The sequence below is a fragment of the Stomoxys calcitrans genome, chromosome 1 (genome assembly GCF_963082655.1).
Source record: "Stomoxys calcitrans chromosome 1, idStoCalc2.1, whole genome shotgun sequence".
Taxonomy (NCBI): domain Eukaryota; kingdom Metazoa; phylum Arthropoda; class Insecta; order Diptera; family Muscidae; genus Stomoxys; species Stomoxys calcitrans.
Window position 1 is genome coordinate 74355471 of NC_081552.1, and position 18501 is coordinate 74373971.

Below are 18501 nucleotides of genomic sequence, written 5' to 3' on the forward strand. Positions count from 1 at the left end.
AATCATTGTTACTAGTTGGCCGACCCGGTAGCCGAGTTGATAGCGTGCTTGGATTACCGGTGCAGGGGTCGTGGGTTCGATTTCCGCAAGAAGCCTTGGTCTGTCGTTACTCTGGTATCACAATGGACTTAAAATTGTATAAGTGAGTCTGTAAAGTACTGCCACTCTTACCTAACCTAACCTACTAGTGGACGGCTTAAAAACAACAGTTTCTTGTTAATCCAAGGTCCCAAATCCTTGCATAATCGCCAACTTCCCATTTCAACGAAAAAGTACAATGATTTGTTTACCTTTCGGAATAGTTGCGAAAAAAATTTAACTAAATATTTTAATTTCTTTAAACATAAGTTAGGTTAGGTTTAAGTGGCAGTCTGATATCAGACTCACTTAGACAATTTTAAGTCCATTGTGATACCACAGGAACAGATGAAGGAAGATGCCTTCAAGTTCCTACCGTTGAACCATCCAGATCGCTTTAAAAAGCCCAATAACTTGCGAATGTTCACATCCGCTAAATCAGACAGATTCTCAAAGAAATTAGGACCTAAAGTGGAGCTCCTTTTGACTGCTAGTGCGTGACACATACATAGTAGGTGTTCCATAGTCTCTTCTTCTTCGATGTCCTCACAGCTTCTGCAAAAGTCGTTGCTGGCAACCTTCAGTCTGTCAGCATGTTTTCCGATAAGACAGAGACCTGTCATGACGGACACAATGACTGAGTCGCCTGTCCTAGCCAATGACAGTAAAACGGCAGAACTCTTCAAGTGTAGATGAGTCCATATAGTTTTGTGGCCTCTTTGTGACCATTTTTCATTCATTGTCCTTCGGGGCTGGTCCTGAAAACCTAGCTTACATATCGCTATAGACATACCCACAGATTCTATTATCCCTGGAATATGTAGGGTAGTTCCTAGTCTTGCAAGCTCGTCCGCTTTACAATGCCCTGGGATATCTCTGTGACCCCGCGCCCAGAACAGGCGAGTTTTGAACTGCTCAGCCATCTCGTTGAGAGATCTGCGACAGTCTGTGTTCAAAAATACGTTCTCCGGGGATTTAATGGCTGCCTGAGAAGATATTTATGCAAATTGTCGCTATGACATTATATCTTAGCCATTCCACCACTTCCTTAATTGCAAGGATCTCCGCTTGATACACACTGCAGTGGTCGGGTAACCTTTTCGATATGACCAGTCCCAGATCTTTAGAGTTCATCCCAAAGCCCAACTGGTTGTTTAGTTTGGAACCATCCGTATAGAAGTCTATGTAACTTCTGTTACCAGTGATATCGTAGATGCAATCGGTCCTATCAGAAATAGTAGTACAGTACTTTTTATCAAAAAGCGACTCAGGTAGGGTGTAATCCACACTGGCTGGAACATCGGATATTGTATTAAGAATAACACAGTTTCCGTAGCCGCCAAAGCTCCCTTAACTGCGAGTCAGTGATCAGAGGCATAAGATGTAGCATTAAATTTAGTGCATTAGATGGTGCCGTCCTCAATGCGGTTGTGATGAACAAACAAGCCATCCTTTGGATCCGTTTGATTATTGAGCAGTAGGTGGACTTTTGAAGTGCCGACCACCTGACCACAACACCATATAGCATTATAGGTCTGACAACTGCAGTATACCCAATGCATGACACGCGGTCGACACCCCGAACTTTTGCCAATGGCCCCCTTGCAGGTGTATAGGGCAAGAGTTGCCTTTCTTGCCCTTTTCCAAAATGTTGGATTTGAAGTTCAATTTCCTGTCCAGCAAAACACCCAGGTATTTTGCGCTTTCTGTGAATGAAACACTCTCTCCTCCTAAGGAGACAGGTTCCACTGTAGGCAACTTGCATCTCCTAATGAAAAGAACTACTTCTGTGTTGCACGGATTTATACCTAGACCACTGTTAGTAATGCTTCCTGAAGTATATCTCTTAGAGTGCTGGAAAACTTCCCCAACCGCAATTGCCACGTCATCAGCATTCGCGACCACTTTTACACCTTTCCTTCCAGAGATAATAATATAATTGGAAATGGCTGCATTCCAAAGGAGAGGAGACAGTACACCTCCTTGCGGTGTTCCTCTGCTAACCAATCTTTTAAGACCCATCCACAGATCCCAAGCCTGCCGTAATGCATCTTTTAGTAAGTAAGTTATTAATAAACTTTCTTACGGTAAAGTAGATGCCTAGAAACTCCAACTCCTTCATGATTGACATCGGTTTTACATTATTGAAAGCACCTTCAATGTCAACAAAGACGGCTACATAGAGCCGACTATGTCGTGAAGGGCTGTTTCAGTGGATTTGCCTTTACTATATGCATGCTGCTGCCGCGACAGGCGATCTCCAGGAATCTTTGCCCTAAGATATATTTCCATCAACCTCTCAAGAGTCTTCAGCATAAAGGATGATAGACGAATAGGACGAAAATCTTTCGCCTTCGTGTAGTAGGATTTTCCTGATTTCGGAATGAAAATGACCTTCGTGTCCCTCAATCCCACAGGTATAGATGACATTATGATACAAGCAGAGTATATCTCCCTAAACCAAAGAACCAGTCTATCAGACACAGCTTGTAATTCACGACTTAAAGAAGTCGAAACTTCTTATCGCCCAAAGTATATCCGGCTCGGACACAATTTCCCAAATAACCTCCGACGAATGCATACTAGTGACAACCTCTTCTGGCGCCAGGGTGTCCGTTGGAGAATTTCCCGGGAAATGCGTATCAACGAGTAGTTCTAATGTGTCCTCACTAGACATTGACCATACATTTTCTGACTTCTAAATGTACCCCACCGAAATAGGTCTCAAGAACAGAATCTTCCTAAGCCTAGAGGCCTCAGATGTATCCTCCACGGAACTGCAGAATTGTACCCAGGATTTTTTGTTAAGCCTTTCTCAAGTCACCCTTATATCTTCTTAACACAGCCTTATAGATGTCCCAATCGTGTGGTGCTCTTGTGGCTTTTGCTCTGTTGAAGAGTTTTCTGCAGTCCTTCCTAAGACCAACCAGCTCTGGGGCCACCATGGCGGTCGCTGTTTGCCCCTTGGCTTGGCACTAGGACATGCTGATTCAAGCGAGTCATTCAGTGCCTTCGGGATCCGTTTGACCACTATGTCTATTTCCTCCGCAGTTTCCACTTCCTTTTCTGGTCTAGGATAGACGTGCAGAATTTGTGCCGAAATTTATTGCAATCCGGCGAGGGACCACTTCTGCAGTATTTTCTCCAAGGCTGAAACTAATATAACGATGATCAGAGAAGCTGTGGTCATCCAACACATCTTAGTCGCATATTCTTCCATTTATATCTTCCGATACAAAGGTGATAAATAGTAATCACCGAAGAGCTTAAACAGCCAAAATATAGCTCAATCTTGACCATGCTCGGTGCCAATGTTGAGGAGTCTAACGCAAGACATGTTGTCTCATTTCAGCGAAATCGGTTAGTAAATGCGCCATTTATGAGTCCATGGCCTTTAATCGGGAGATCCCTCAGTTAGGCATATATATCTCTAAATATGAAAAGATCGGGATCATATTGAACACGAATATTGAAGAGCTTAACACACCTCACTATGCCAAATTTCAGCACAATCGGCTAACAAACGCGCTTTTTATGAGCCCAAGACCTTAAATCGGGAGATCGGTGTCTATGACAGCTATATCCAAATATAGCCTGATCTTGACCAACCAATTTCGTCACATTGCATCCAAATCTGATAATAAATTAGCCTTTTATAGATCCAAGACCTTAAATGGGGGGATCGGTCTGTATAGCAGCTATATTCATATATATTGAAGAGCTCAACACATCTCACAATGCCAAGATCTTATATCGGGAGATCGGTCTCTATGGAAGCTATATCCAAATACAGCCCAATCTTGACTGTTCTCGGCACGAATATCGAGGAGCGTAACGTAACACATAGAGTCAAATTTCAGCGAAATCGGGTAATAAATTCGCCAGGACCTTAAATCGGGAAATTGGTATCACTAGCTATATCGAAATATGGAAAGATCCGGACCATCGGGACCGGATATCGAAGAGTTTATCACACCTCAATGTGCCAAATTTCAGCGAAATTGGGTAATAAATGCGGCTTTTATGGGCTCTAGACCTTAAATCTGGAGATCGGTCTCTATGGCAGCTGTATCGAAATATAGCCCGATCTTGAACACACTCGATACAAATGCTCGTGGTTCATACGTCGCAAGTTTTAGCGAAATCGTATAACATATATGGCTTTAATGGGCCTAAGACCTTAAATGGTCAGATCGGTCTACAAGGGGTCTATAACAAGATATAGTCCGATATAACTCATCTTCGAACTTATACTGCCTATTTTATCTCAGTTTTTAATGACTGTTGCGTGATTTCAACAGCCAGATCGTCTAAAATTTTTACGACGATCAAGAAACTTTATAGGGTCGGAAATGGATATTTCGATGTGTTGCATATGGAATGACAAAATGAATATACCCCATCCTTTGGGCAGATATAAAAATACACAAATACTTACTTACTTTAATTGGCTATGACAGAACATTTGTTCCACGAGCCGAACGTTAAATAGCGTTCCAAGCGCCTCGATCTTCTGTGCTCATTCAAAATTTTCTGACACCAAGTTTCTAAGTGTCTTCCACCAATTGATCTTTCCATTGGCCTTTTGGTCTTCCCGGTTTGCGTGTACCACCGTGTTTGCCTTCAAAAGACTTCTTTGCTGGAGCTTCTTCATCTATTCTGACAGCTCGTGGTTCATACGTTGCCTATGTTCTCCATTAACGCAACTGGTTCTTATATTTTACAAAGAATCTTTCTCTCAAATACTCCAAGCTGCTTTCACAAGTACCCATACCTCAGAACTACACGGGTAGTATCAGTGTCATATAGAAAGGACTAACTATTTTGTTCCGAACCTCAGACGTAATTGCTGATGATAGAGTTTAAAATATACTTCAAAGTCAAAATTCCATTAGCCAGACTAAAATGTTTGAAGGCGGCAGGAGCCGACGGGTTGCCTTCGAAACACTGAGTTCGATACATCGTTTGATGGTGCTCGATATTTTGTTTTGCCTTGTTCGCAGCAGGAGAATAATAAGAGAGTAGCAGCCGATGAGTTATCAGTTGTAGGCTGATAAGGCGAATGCTAAAGCTGAAAATGTAAATTGCACTGTGACAACGCATTACGACGCTTTCCGGTTGAAGTTTTCAGAGGTAATGCAAAAATTAATAAGGAGAGATCTGTGGTAGTAAATAAATAAAAGTTTATCCTAACCAACCTTGGAGGCGTATGTATTGATTAATTTATTTTTCGTTCCAGTGTATTTTATGTTACAATTTTTATTAAACTTGTATATTGACCATATTTTTCATACCGCACCCAGTTTAAAAAGCATAGTTAGTATACAAGCCAAAGGATGAGATGACATTTGGGGGATATTAAAATGTGTCACGACAATTGGCATGAAATTGTGGAGTTTCCATATAAACTGGTCCAAGCATATACATAATATTGCTTAAATGAGGACAGCATTAAATTTGGTATCTATTCATATAGAAATATGTATACGAATGTAATTGGGTAGACATGTTATTACACCAAAACCATGAATATGTACACCAATTTGGTCTCATTAGGAGTTAAATATTTCCAATTAATTATGAAAAAGCGACATAACCACAAATAAGATATTTACAAATCCCATGCCACTTTTTTTTTTTGTCTAGCAGTATAAAGAAATATTTAAAGTTTCTTGTCTTACTGTCTCAATGATCCCCAGCGACGGTGGGCTAAACTTTCAGGATTTCTGCGAGTTATTGGCAATCGATAGAAAAAAAGAAAATAAAAAAAGAGAAGAAAAAAACAAAAACATAAATATTTCAATAAGCACATTCAATAGCAACTTTAATAATAATATTAAGAGCAAGAGTATTGTTTGAGCAAAATGTAAGGGAACAAATAACGAGGTGTTGCATGTGACAAACAAACTCTTAAAATTATAGCAAAGTTTATGAAAATCAAAAGAGTAGGACACCACTAAGAGTAACTAAAGGCTTGGCAAATGTTGACAAACAGCTAGCTTTCTCTCTTAGAGATATCGTGAAAGTTGGTCGATGGGTGAATGCATTTTTCTAGCATTTCTTGGCAAGTGTTGAAAAAAGCCAAATGATTATGTAGCAATAAAATCATGATTCCAGTAGCAAGGAAAACAGAATAAATAACAAGTAAAAGCGTGCTAAGTTCGGCCGGGCCGAATCTTATATACCCTACACCATGGATCGCATTTGTCGAGTTCTTTTCCCGGCATCTCTACTTAGGCAAAAAAGGATAAAAGAAAATATTTGCTCTGCTTTTAGAGCGATATCAAAATATCGCCCGGTTCGGACCACAATAACATTATACATTGAAGACCTGTGTAAAATGTCAGTCAATTCGAATAAGAATTGCGACCTCTGGGGGCTCAAGAAGTAAAATAGAGAGATCGATTAATATGGGAGCTGAATGAGGCTATAGACCGATTCAGACCATAATAAACACGTATGTTGATGGTCATGAGAGGATCCATCGTACTCGATTCATCGCCCTCTAGAGGTTCAAGAAGTCAAGACCCAAGATCGGTTGATATGACAGCTATATCAGGTTATGAACCGATTTTAACCTTATTTGGCACAGTTGTTGAAAGTCATAATAAAGTACGTCATACAAAATTTCAGCCAAATCGGATATGAATTGCTCCCTCTAGAAGAATTCTAGTCCACAGATCTGTTTATATGACAGCTATATCAGGTTTTGAACCGATTTGAACCATACTTGCACAGTTGTTAAGAGTCCTAATAAAATACGTCGTGCAAAATTTCATTCAAATCGGATAAGAATTGTGCCCTCTAGAGGTTCAAGAAGTCAAGACTCAAGATTTGTTTATATGGCAACTATATCAGGCCATGGACCGATTTGAACCATACTTGGCACAGTTGTTGGATATCATAAAAAAACACCACGTGCAAAATTACAGCCAAATCGGAGAAGAATTGCGCCATCTAGAGGCTCAAGAAGTCATGACCCAAGATCGGTTTATATAACAGCTATATCAGGTTATGGACCGATTTGAGCCATACTTAGCACAGTTGTTGGATACCATAACAAAACACGTCGTGCAAAATTTCATTCCAATCGAATAAGAATTGCGCACTCTAGAGGCTCAAGAAGTCAAGACCCAAGATCGGTTTATATAACAGCTATATCAGGTTATGGACCGATTTGAGCCATACTTAGCACAGTTGTTGGATAACATAACAAAACATGTCGTGCAAAATTTTATTCCAATCGAATAAGAATTGCGCACTCTAGAGGCTCAAGAAGTCAAGACCCAAGATCGGTTTATATGGTAGCTATATAAAAACATGGACCGATATGGCTCATTTACAATCCCAACCGACCTACACTAATAAGAAGTATTTGTGCAAAATTTCAAGCGGCTAGCTTTACTGCTTCGAAAGGTGGCGTGCTTTCGACAGACAGACGGACGGACGGACAGACGGACGGACGGACAGACGGACAGACGGACGGACATGGCAATATTGACATGAAATGTCACGACGATCAAGAATATATATACTTTATGGGGTCTCAGACGAATATTTCGAGTAGTTACAAACAGAATGACGAAATTAGTATACCCCCATCCTATGGTGGAGGGTATAAAAATCAAATAATCGAATTGAAAGATTAAAATTGTATGATATTGGCTGCTTCATTTATTACATTTCCTGTGTTTTATCGATAACTATCCATTATATTTTTGTTTTTTTATTTTTGTACTATATAGTGCAAAAAACTATGTACTAACCCCTTATCGGTAGTTGTGCTAACTACCCTGACCCCAGTTAATACCATGTACATCTTATTAAATGTTTATACCCACTACCATAGGATGGGGGTATACAAATATAGTCATTCTGTTTGTAACAACACCTCGAAATATTCGTCTAAGACCCCATAAAGTATATATGTTCTTGATCGTCCCGACGTTCTGAGTCGATCTAGCCATGTCCATCCGTCCATCCGTCTGTCGAAATCACGACAATAGTCGTACGCGTAAAGCTAGTCGCTTGAAATTTTGCCCAGATACTTAATATTGATGCAGGACGTTGAAGATCGTAAAAGGGACATATCGGTTCAGATTTTGATATAGCTCCCATATAGACCGATCTCCCGATTTGACTTCTTAAGCCCCTTGAAGCCGCAATTTTTGTCCAATTTGGCTGAAATTTAGTGTACGTAGTGTTATGTTATGATTTGCAACAATTGTGCCAAGTACGACCGAATGGGTCTGTAACCCGTTATAGCTTCCATATAAACTGATCCCCCGATTTGACTTCTTGAGCTCTAACAAGCCGCAATTTTCGTCCGATTTGGCTGAAAATGGGTATGCGGTGTTCTGATACGACTTCCAACAACTTTGGCAAATACGCTATCTTGATCATCCTTGTTCGGTTCCTAGAAGCTTTAATTTTGCTGGTTTGACAGAAGTTTGGTATGTAGAATAAAATTATACCCTTCAGCTAAATTTATTTTGTATATATTTTAAACAGCATCCGTGGTGGGGGGGTTCTCAAGATTCGACTCGGCCGAACTTAGCACGCTTTTACTTGTTTTTATACCCTACACCACTACTGTGGTACAGTGTATTATAACTTAGTGTATTTGTTTGTAACACCCAGAAAGAAGAGAGATACCCCCATTGATAAGTATAGTGATTGACTCAGAATCACTTTCTGATACGTTTTAGCTATGTCCGTCTGTCTGTCTGTCCGTCTGGCCATGTCAATTTGAGTACAAACTACAGGTCGCCATTTTCATCTTGTTGAAATGCGATAGAGGCATGTGTTTCGGCACAGAGACGAAGCCTATTGAAATTGGAAAAAATCGGTTCAGATTTGGATATAGCTCCCATATATATGTTCGTCCGATTTGAACTTAAATCGCTATAACATCGTCATTTGTTAACCGAATCACTGAAAATTTGGCAGGACGGATATTCTTATGACTCTCGACACTAATGATTAACTTCATAGAAATCGGTTTAGATTTAGAAATAGCTGCCGTCTATGTATGTCGCCCGATTTTCACTTCTAGAGTCACAGCACTTATTGACCAATCTTGCCGACATTTTGCACAGCGCTTTCCTCGACAGCTACCACAGTATCTGTCGAATTCAATTTCTCGCCTGCACATGCGTAAGCCAATGTTTCCATTGTCACATGCTTACGATTTTGGGATTGCCATAGGGGTGTTTTTCCAATTTCTCCCAATCTATTACTAATTTGTATGTACGATTGTGCAACCTTTTTGTGATTTTCTTTGCTTCAATTACATACACACGTTCAAAATATTATTAAAATAAAACATTGTGATGTGTTTAATAAAAAACAAATGCAATCATCCATTGTCGTTCACTTTTTTGGCGGATGAGGAGAAGCCCAACATTCTTCAACCACCTCAAGGCACCCCGGCAAAATGGAACTTTGAGTTCCAAACTGTGTAGTGTTCATCGTTGTCACGAAAAGCTTTGCTAAGACCTACCGGGCGTGTCCACAGGTTGCGGAGAGTGGAGTGTTCCATACAGAGTAGCTGCAACTACAGTCGCGGCCAATCAGCGGTACCGAGTGAAAAGTCTAAGTGAGAAACCGGACGGCACCGGCTCTTGCACAAATACTGAGTGCCAATGTTGCTCGATATGACAAGGCGAGTTATTGCCGCCAATGACTATCTTGTTGCCGCGGCAATCCTGCTCATCCATGGAGCTAAACTAGGATTGACACACACCATGTAGCTACAACAACAACAACCTCGAGGCACAAAGGAACAATTTTTACTTTCGGAGCTCCTAGAGCCTCTAATTTGTGTCCGTCCTCCCGTCCGTCTGTCGAAATCACGATAGCGGTCGAACGGGTAAAGCTAGCCGCTTGAAATTTTGCACAGATACTTACTATTGACATGGGTCATTGGGGATTGCAAATGGGTCATATCGGTTTAAGTTTGGATAAAGCTCCCATATAAACTGATCTCCCGATTTGTCTTCTTGATCCCACGCAAACCGAAATTTTTGTCCGATTTGTCTGAAATTTAGCATGTAGTGTTCTATTATGACTTTCAACAATTGTGTCAAGTACGGTCCAAATCGGTCAATAACCTGTTATAGCTCCCATATAAAACGATTTCCCGATTTGAATTCTTGATCCCTTGCAAGCCGCAATTCTTGTCCGATTTAGCTGAAATTGTACACATAGTGTTATGTTACGACATCCAACAAGTGTGACAAGAACGCCTCAAATCGGCCCATAACCTGATATAGCTTCTATATAAGTCGATCTTCCGATTTAACTTCTTTAGCCCCTAGAAGCCGCAATTTTTGTCCGAATTGGCTAATATTTTGCACATGGTCTTCTGTTATGACTTCCAACAACTATGTCGAGTACGGTTCAAATCGGTCCATAACCTGATATAGCTCCCACATAAACCGATCTCCTGATTTGACTTCTTGAGCCCTTACAAACCGCAATTTTTGTTCGATTTAGCTAGTTTTGCACATTGTGTTCTGTTTTGACTTCAAACAACTGTGGCAAGTACGGTGCAAATCGGACTATAATCTGATATAGCTCCCATATAAACCGGTCTCTCGATTATCCTTGTTCGATTCTTGGAAGCTTTAATTTTTGCTGGTTTGACAGAAGTTTGGTATTTGGAATAAAATTATGCCCTTCAACTAAATTTAACTTGAATTTTCTCTTATTTGTGACACTTTTCTCTTATTTGTGACACTTTTAAACGTCAAGTTTTGACATCCTCAATGTTCATTGTACTTTTCCACTTTTTGTTTTCGGCAAGTCATGCAACCTCCTATTGTTGACCCTGATTGAAACCTATTCCATATCGAAATCGAACGGGAAGTTCAAGTCCATTATGAATCCAAAGTCAAAATCGTCAACTACTAAACATGAGTTTGATTAAAGCCAATATAATTTTGAAATCAATCTCGACTTGGTATAGCCGGAAAGAGTAGCTGTGTGGAAGTTATCAAACTTTTAGAATCCGTATACTTTTGCTCGATATGACTGTCTTTTGTCGTGACTATTGCTCTGTGTCGCTAAAAAACGAGTTGCAGGCTGCACGAATGAATTCTGCCGGTATTTTGGCCCATTCCCGTACAATGGCTTTCTTCAGCGCATCCTTACCTTGCTCTATAGAATGGCGCAAATAGAAAAGTTCATCGGATTGGCGTGTGCACGTGCTTTTTCTGACTGTGCCGTGTCTGGTTGGTACGTCCATGGTCTACAACCGACACAAAGTCGTATTTAATTGGACGCCAGGCTGGATGACAACAATTAAAAAGCGTTCATTGTCGGTCACAAGCCAAAAGTCAGAAGCAAATGCTTTTGGTGGCTTGTTAACAAAATAATCAGGTCGAATTTTCGCAGCAGCCATCCCAATCGCCATCTAGTGGATAAGGAACCGCCATTCGAGTTGGACATGGACAATGCTTTAGCTGTAAAACTGCTATAACACTACATGTTTTTTGTCGTAAGACAAAAAGTTGCACACTAGGACGCCTCGTTAGCCGAGCTGGTAGCGTGCTTGGATTATCAGTGCAGGGGTCGTGGGTTCGATTCCCGCCAGAAGCCTTGGTCTATCGCTACTGTGGTATCACAATGGACTTAAAATTGTCTGAGTGAGTCTGTAAAGGACTGCCACTGTTACCTAACCTAACCTAAAGTTGCACACATTTTAAAATAACACATGTTATTTTTTCGATTAGAGCGTGCTCTGTTGTTGTTAGTCGGATGAAAACAACTGCAAATTAAATTGTTGTCACAATTTTACCAGCAGCTTTCTAAACAATTTCTATGCATTCAAAAATCAACTGCTGTTAACAGGTTTAGGTTATGTCATACAAAAATATCATATACAAGCGTGATAGCAAAAATGAGGAATCATATCATATGTCATGTCATATGTCATGTCATAAGAGGAAAACTTATGGTGTGATAGTAGCTTTGGTGAGGATCAAACTCGCTTGGATTCATAGCTAAGACCCTGTTCGCTATCGAACACTACTGTACTACCTACCAATGCGCCCAGGTCTTTCTCTCGTTATGTCGTCAAATTTGAGGAAAAACCTTAATATTGTATATTTCCGATTTGTTTTTATTCAGCTATTTAAAATCAATTTTTCTTGTGGCAACACTGGCAGCAATGCATCTTTCATTACACTTCGTGTGAACGCCCATTAACGGTCTAGCACGTGAATAAATTATTCAAGAGTAACCAAACTTAAGAGAATTCTTAAGAGATGCCAATAGCAAGAGAAACACATTGAAAAAGAGAATAATGGCATGAGCGAAAAATCAAAACAAATTGTGTAAAAACGTTAACGCTCTTTGCCGCTGCCGATGTGTTTGTTGAAAACAAAGCATAAAAGAAAAACAAACGACAAAATAACTGAACGTTGTGGGGCTATGACGTGCTGTCAGGCTTGTATGAAGAGTCAGCAAGGCGAGTGAGTGAATGAATGACTGACTCATGCCTTGGCATGAACTGGAAAATGTTGTTTTTGGGGGAACTGCTGCTGCTGCTATGGCTGGTTAAAGCCAATAGTCAGTCAGGGTAGTTGGGTCAAGCAACTTTTTTTAGATTTTCATGATGATGATGATGATGAGGTTGTTTTTTTCACTTTTTGCATTGTGTGAAGGCAAAACACTACAACACGAAAATTACTAAAGCCCAGATTCAGATTTGGCATATGAAGTTGCAAACCGGTTTAACAATAAAAAAATCGACGCACTCACACACACACACACACACACACACATAGCACAGAAAGAGTAAAAATAAAGCAAAACTCGGAGAAAAAAAACTGCATACAAAACAAAAAAAAACCCCAAAAATGAAATTCATATGAAAACAAAAGACGGTAATAAAACATTCGATGCCCAAACGTAGACCACACGAGAAACGAGGGGGCAATTGAGTGACAAGTTAAAATGAGAGGGGCTAAGAAACCGGTCATAAAAGCAGTTGAAAGCAAAAAAAAAAAAAAAAAAATAATGGAAAAAATTAAAAAAAATAATAATAATAAACTAAGAGGCAATAACAACACACTTGTGTTGTAGTCACTGCTGTATGATGGTAGGTAGTACCAAGCGTTACGGCTACATTACGTGAATGACACAACAGATTTACGTATTGGCCTTATGAGACAACGAATGCGCAAATTAAACAGCGTTTGTGAGGGATTTCCTATGCAATAATGCCAGTGTATGTATTGCTGCCTTAACAACAAGTGATACGAGTATTAAATTAACTGCCTATTGTATTCATGGTGCGATAAAAATTCTTAACAAATAATTTCATTTAATATGGCCACTTACTTGGTGGGCGTGCGTCGCAGACTCATGCGTGTCCAATTATCGCGTGGTATAAAACTCAAGTCATCATCACTGAAAGTAAAATTGAAATAAAAAGAAAAGAAGCATTAGAAATTAAACATACAAATAAAAAAGAAACACTTTAAACTATGTATTTTGTCATAACTAACACATTCAAAAGGCGGGGGGACCCCAACAACCTGCTATTGTGACGTAAGCCTATAACTTCGATATTTTAAGTCGCAAACACCCAGCTGATTGCTAGGTGTTGGGCTCCCACGCTGCCTAACAAGTCAGCCAGACAGCTACATTGTCGACCATTGTTTAAGTATTGAATTTTTCACTTCTTTCTACCCCCTGTTGTTGGCTGCATTAAATCTCAATTATTGCGAATAATATTCATTGGTGGGTTATTAATGATCCGAAGGCATGTACAGACACACCGACCAGCTGCCACATGGCAGCAAGCAGACATGATTCGCATATTAATAGGAAGGAGGAGAAATCTATAAATAGACCAGTACCTAGTGACAGACAGGCGTAGTATGACGCTGCTTGGCTTTATCCAAATCGCACACAAGATGTTACACCTTCTGTGGGTCCTAGATATATGCCACTGTCTATACACTACGCATTTGGCGTGTTATGAATGAAACATATGATTAGGGGAACCTGCTTTGGTATGAAAAGTGTAAAAAAGGTAGTTTTTCTATGATTATCTCACAGGAAGCTAACGACGAGTTGGGTTAATTTGAATGGGTAGGCCAGCAATAAGGTGAGTTCCCTAAGACCACAGTTGGTAACCCATTTTAATACTCTAATTTTTTTTTTTTTTTTTTTTTTTTTTATTTTAACTATCATTATCACAGGTACATTTGTAATTATTGTAAACTTATTTTGAGATTTTACTTACAAGTATTACAGCAAACTTAAGCATTTTATAGTGATTTATCATCAAATTTTTATGGATTTATAAATGAGATGCAAGGTTAAGGCAAAAAGATAGAAAAAGACCTTATTTTATATACCGAAATTTAATAGAAACCCCAATTACAACAACTTCAAAACAGAAGTTGCGAAATTCTGGTTATCTGATTAAATTTCTAATTTCTTCATAGGGAGAAAATCTACAAGACATTTCAAACCTTTGAGTAAGTTCTGCCAAGTAAGAGCTTACTGTAGGTTGCTTAGAGGTCTCGTGCAAAGTACGAGTTGAGAATCTTCTGTGTAGTTTTAGAATAGTTTTCAAGTTTTTATTTTGTATTATCTGCAATTTTTTTAGATTCGATGCTGCACTCCGTTTGAACCATATTTGGCATCCATATGCCATTATTGGGCGAATACACATTTTGTACAGTAAGATTTTATTTTTCGGTGTTAGCAATGACCTTTTATTTATGAGAGGGTAGAGAGCTCTGCCGCATTTAATTGCTTTGTCAGCTATATCTATAATATGATGCTTAAAATTTAGTTTCTTGTCAAAAGTTATCCCCAAATATTTAACTGAATCAAGCAGCGGGATATCAGAACCATTGACTGATAGCGCTAGAGATGGTATCCTTCTGGGTGATTTATTATATGGAAATATAATTGCCTGTGTCTTATTGTGGTTAATTTTGATTTTCCATTTCTTGAAATAGCGTTGACATGCCATCAAACCTTTTTTCATGTTTTTAACGATAGCATTTGACACCTTTCCGCTTGAAATTAATGCCGAATCATCGGCGTAGAAGGCGACAGACTGTTCCTTTCCAATTTTAAAATCAGATGTAAATATAGAGTAAAGTATTGGAGATAAAATAGCACCTTGAGGGACTCCCGCGTTTATAGTTCTCATAGAAGATTTCTGGCCATCCACGTAAACGAAAAATGATCTCTTCTCTAAAAAGCTTTTTATCATTTTCTGTATGAATATTGGAAAATTGAATTCATTTAATTTATATACGAGCCCATTATGCCATACGGTATCGAAAGCTTTTTCGATATCGAGCAATACCACTCCTGTACTTTTTCTCTCAACTTTGTTGTCGGTAATTAATTTCAAAACTCGTTTCAGTTGATGAATTGTTGAAAGCCCTTCACGAAAACCAAACTGATATTTATGGATAATGTTGTTTTGTTCTGTAAATCTTTTTACTCTCGACAGGATGATTTTTTCAAAAACTTTATCTATAACAGTCAGCATGCTGATTGGTCTATAACTTGAAGCCAAGTTTGCTGCTTTACCTTTTTTAAGAATGGGAATTACCTTCGCTGCTTTAAAAGTCTGAGGAAAGTAGCCGTTACACAGACACCAATTAAAGATTTGTGTTAAAAGTACAAAAAAATTGTCACTCATTCTTTTAATTATCAATGGTTTTATACCATCTAATCCAGGTGATTTTTTATTTTTCAGTGATATTGTGTGAAATTTAACCTCTTCCGCTGTGGTAAGATCATATGGTTCAATTGTAATGCTCTGTGAGTTTAACCACTGAACATGTTGCACCACTTTACGATCAGCTGCCGAATGATCGCTGTGCGTAATTTTATGTGCTCTCTCAAAAGTGTCAGCAATGACGTTTGCTTTTATGTCAGCTCTCTCCATGTCTACACCATCTACGGTTAGTGTTTCAACGGCTGTTATCTTACACCTCATGGCCCTTGAAACTCTCCAAAAGTTTTTACTACCAGCTGGGAGTTTAGATAGAAATGTATTCCAGTTGTTGTTGACATCATTAGACACGTTTTCGTCAATCAGCTGTGAAATTCGTTTGATGAGTGATTTCAATAAAATCATCTGATCTGGATCATGTGCTCTTTGCAGTTTTCTTGTGAATCTTTTTCGCTGACCAATTAAGTAGACACTTAATTTGGAGAGATTGTTTTTATTGTTGAGTTTTCTGACAGTTGGTATTTTATTATTTACTTCTTGTAGCGTTTTAGTTATTAGAGACAATCGTTGTTCGATGTTGTTAGTGGTTATTTCTACTGAGTGTAAACACTCAAGTTTGCAATCAACCCAGTTGCGTATCTCATCCCAATTTGCTCTATTATATTGAGGAATTTTAATAATATTTTCTTCAACTGAACCAAAAATATCACATGAGATAGGAACGTGATCAGACGGTAATATTCCGGGATGAGAACGTATATTAGAAATTTGTAAAGATGAATTCGTCAAAAGAATGTCAACAACAGAAGGTTGTACAAAGGAGGTTCTTTGGCCAAAGCGGGTAAAAGAGTTTGGGGCGTGGATATAAAAATTACTTTGTAATTGATGATTGTAAAGACAGTTACCAGCAGAATTGTTACGAATACAATGCCAGCTGGTATGCAGAGCATTCAAATCACCAAATATGAAGAAATCACCATCATCAGTGGTAATCTTTTTAATATCGTTTAGAAAGCTGGAGGAAAATCTTGGGTTGTAAGCTGCTGTGAAGCGGACTGGACGATTGTTAATTTGAAGTTTTAAGGACACATTTTCCAATACTGTAGTTGAGTATGAAGATATAAGCTGATGCGGGATTGAGTATTTGATTGCTATAAGTACGCCACCTCCATGAGATCGCCTGTCTTTTCTGTATACTTTGTAGTTTGTTAATTTAAATTTGTGGTGTGATTTAAGAAATGTTTCGTTAATAAAGAGCAAGTCTATTTGTTTTTCATTTAAAAAGTGTTGTAGCTGTGCAATATTCGATCGATTTGTTATGCCTTGTGCATTCCAGTGCATAACACGAAGCGTTCTAATTGTAGAGGAATTATATGACATATTTGAGCATATTTCCTAAAACTCGCATTTTATCGAATTTGTTCTTGCATTTTTGCAAGGCATCGATAGCTTCAAAATAAATTTCCAAAATCTTATCATTCGGTAGATCATCATTATCATGGTACTGACCTTGATTTTGGTTAAATCTTTGTTGATTTCCAGGCTGCTGGTTTGGCCAAATACGGTTTGGAGGTTGCGTATGATTGCCAACCTCTTGAGGAAAGTCTTCTACAGAGTAAGAATACTCTACATTTCGGTTTCTCGAGATCCTGGGACCGTTTCTTTCGGTTATTCTTTGGCGTATGTCTAGGTATTCTTGACGAGAAGGGCATTTAGGGTTATCTGCCCTATGATTCACGTTTCTCCTGTTGCTTTTTATACAATTAAAGCATTTATAAACTACGGGTCCTTCTGATGACGTCTTATTCAATTGGCATGTTGATGAATCATGCAAACCTCCACAGATTAGGCAGGTGCTCTTCCTAAAGCAATTGGAAGCACCATGACCATACATGGCACATTTTGTGCACTGAGTTGGACCTTTTGTCCGTCTTAATGGATTCCTCCATTGGATAACAACGTTAAACAAATATTTCACCTTAGTTCTTACTTCCCTTTTAGAAATTTGCCCGCGATCAAATTCCACCGAGTATATAGCGTCGTTCTTGTTAGACTTTTGAGTAACTATCTCCGTAACACTAACTGGAGTTATGTTGAAGCAAGTTTTAAGTTCATCCGTGATGGTATTTATGGTTATCTGAGGTAAACCAAATAAAATCAACTTAAACTTCTTTTGATCCCTGACTGGGTGAGTGTAGAACACAATATTATTGCTTTTTAGTTTGCTTATCATCTCACTATAATCATTCAACGAGTTGGCCATTACCTTCGTACCAACAGACATCCTCTTATATTTGGCATTTTGACCAAGAAGCTTAATTACATCCGTAAATGAATGGGATGTGTCAATACCAATAGGCGGAACTTTGGTTGGGAAAATTTCGGTTCCCGCTTGATCATCATCGTCGTCCAGGTCAGAAAGTTCCTGGAACCTGTTTTCACGTCGAGTCTCAATAATCCTTCGATGTTTGTATTTTGGGCTATTACCCGAAAATTGCTTACGTTTCGAAGCCATTAAAAATTAGCCAACAATTCTGGTTAGTTTTTAAAATATCAGCTGATGTTTATTTACGCACAACCGTTTGACTTGGCTGTCAATGACAGACTGACTGAAAATACTCTAATTAAAATAAAAAAGACTATAGGGAAACATAAGGTGTAAGTCCAGGAGAACTAAGGCAATATTCCGTCGCAGTTCGTAGAGC

General features: G+C 38.9%; 1 protein-coding gene across 2 annotated transcripts in view; it reads right to left on the reverse strand.

Annotated features, from left to right (window-relative positions):
* The window catches only part of LOC106092346 (rab11 family-interacting protein 4B), a 416788-nt gene that overhangs the window by 242787 nt on the left and 155500 nt on the right, over positions 1–18501 (reverse strand). Inside the window, exons 4-5 of one of the 2 annotated variants that reach the window (XM_059370577.1) lie at positions 13426–13494; positions 5760–5804 (exon numbers count right to left, since the gene is read on the reverse strand). In XM_059370577.1, the coding sequence (XP_059226560.1) occupies positions 5760–5804; positions 13426–13494 (114 nt within the window). The remainder of the gene's footprint in view (positions 1–5759; positions 5805–13425; positions 13495–18501) is intronic. The other variant, XM_059370581.1, reaches the window with a different exon arrangement.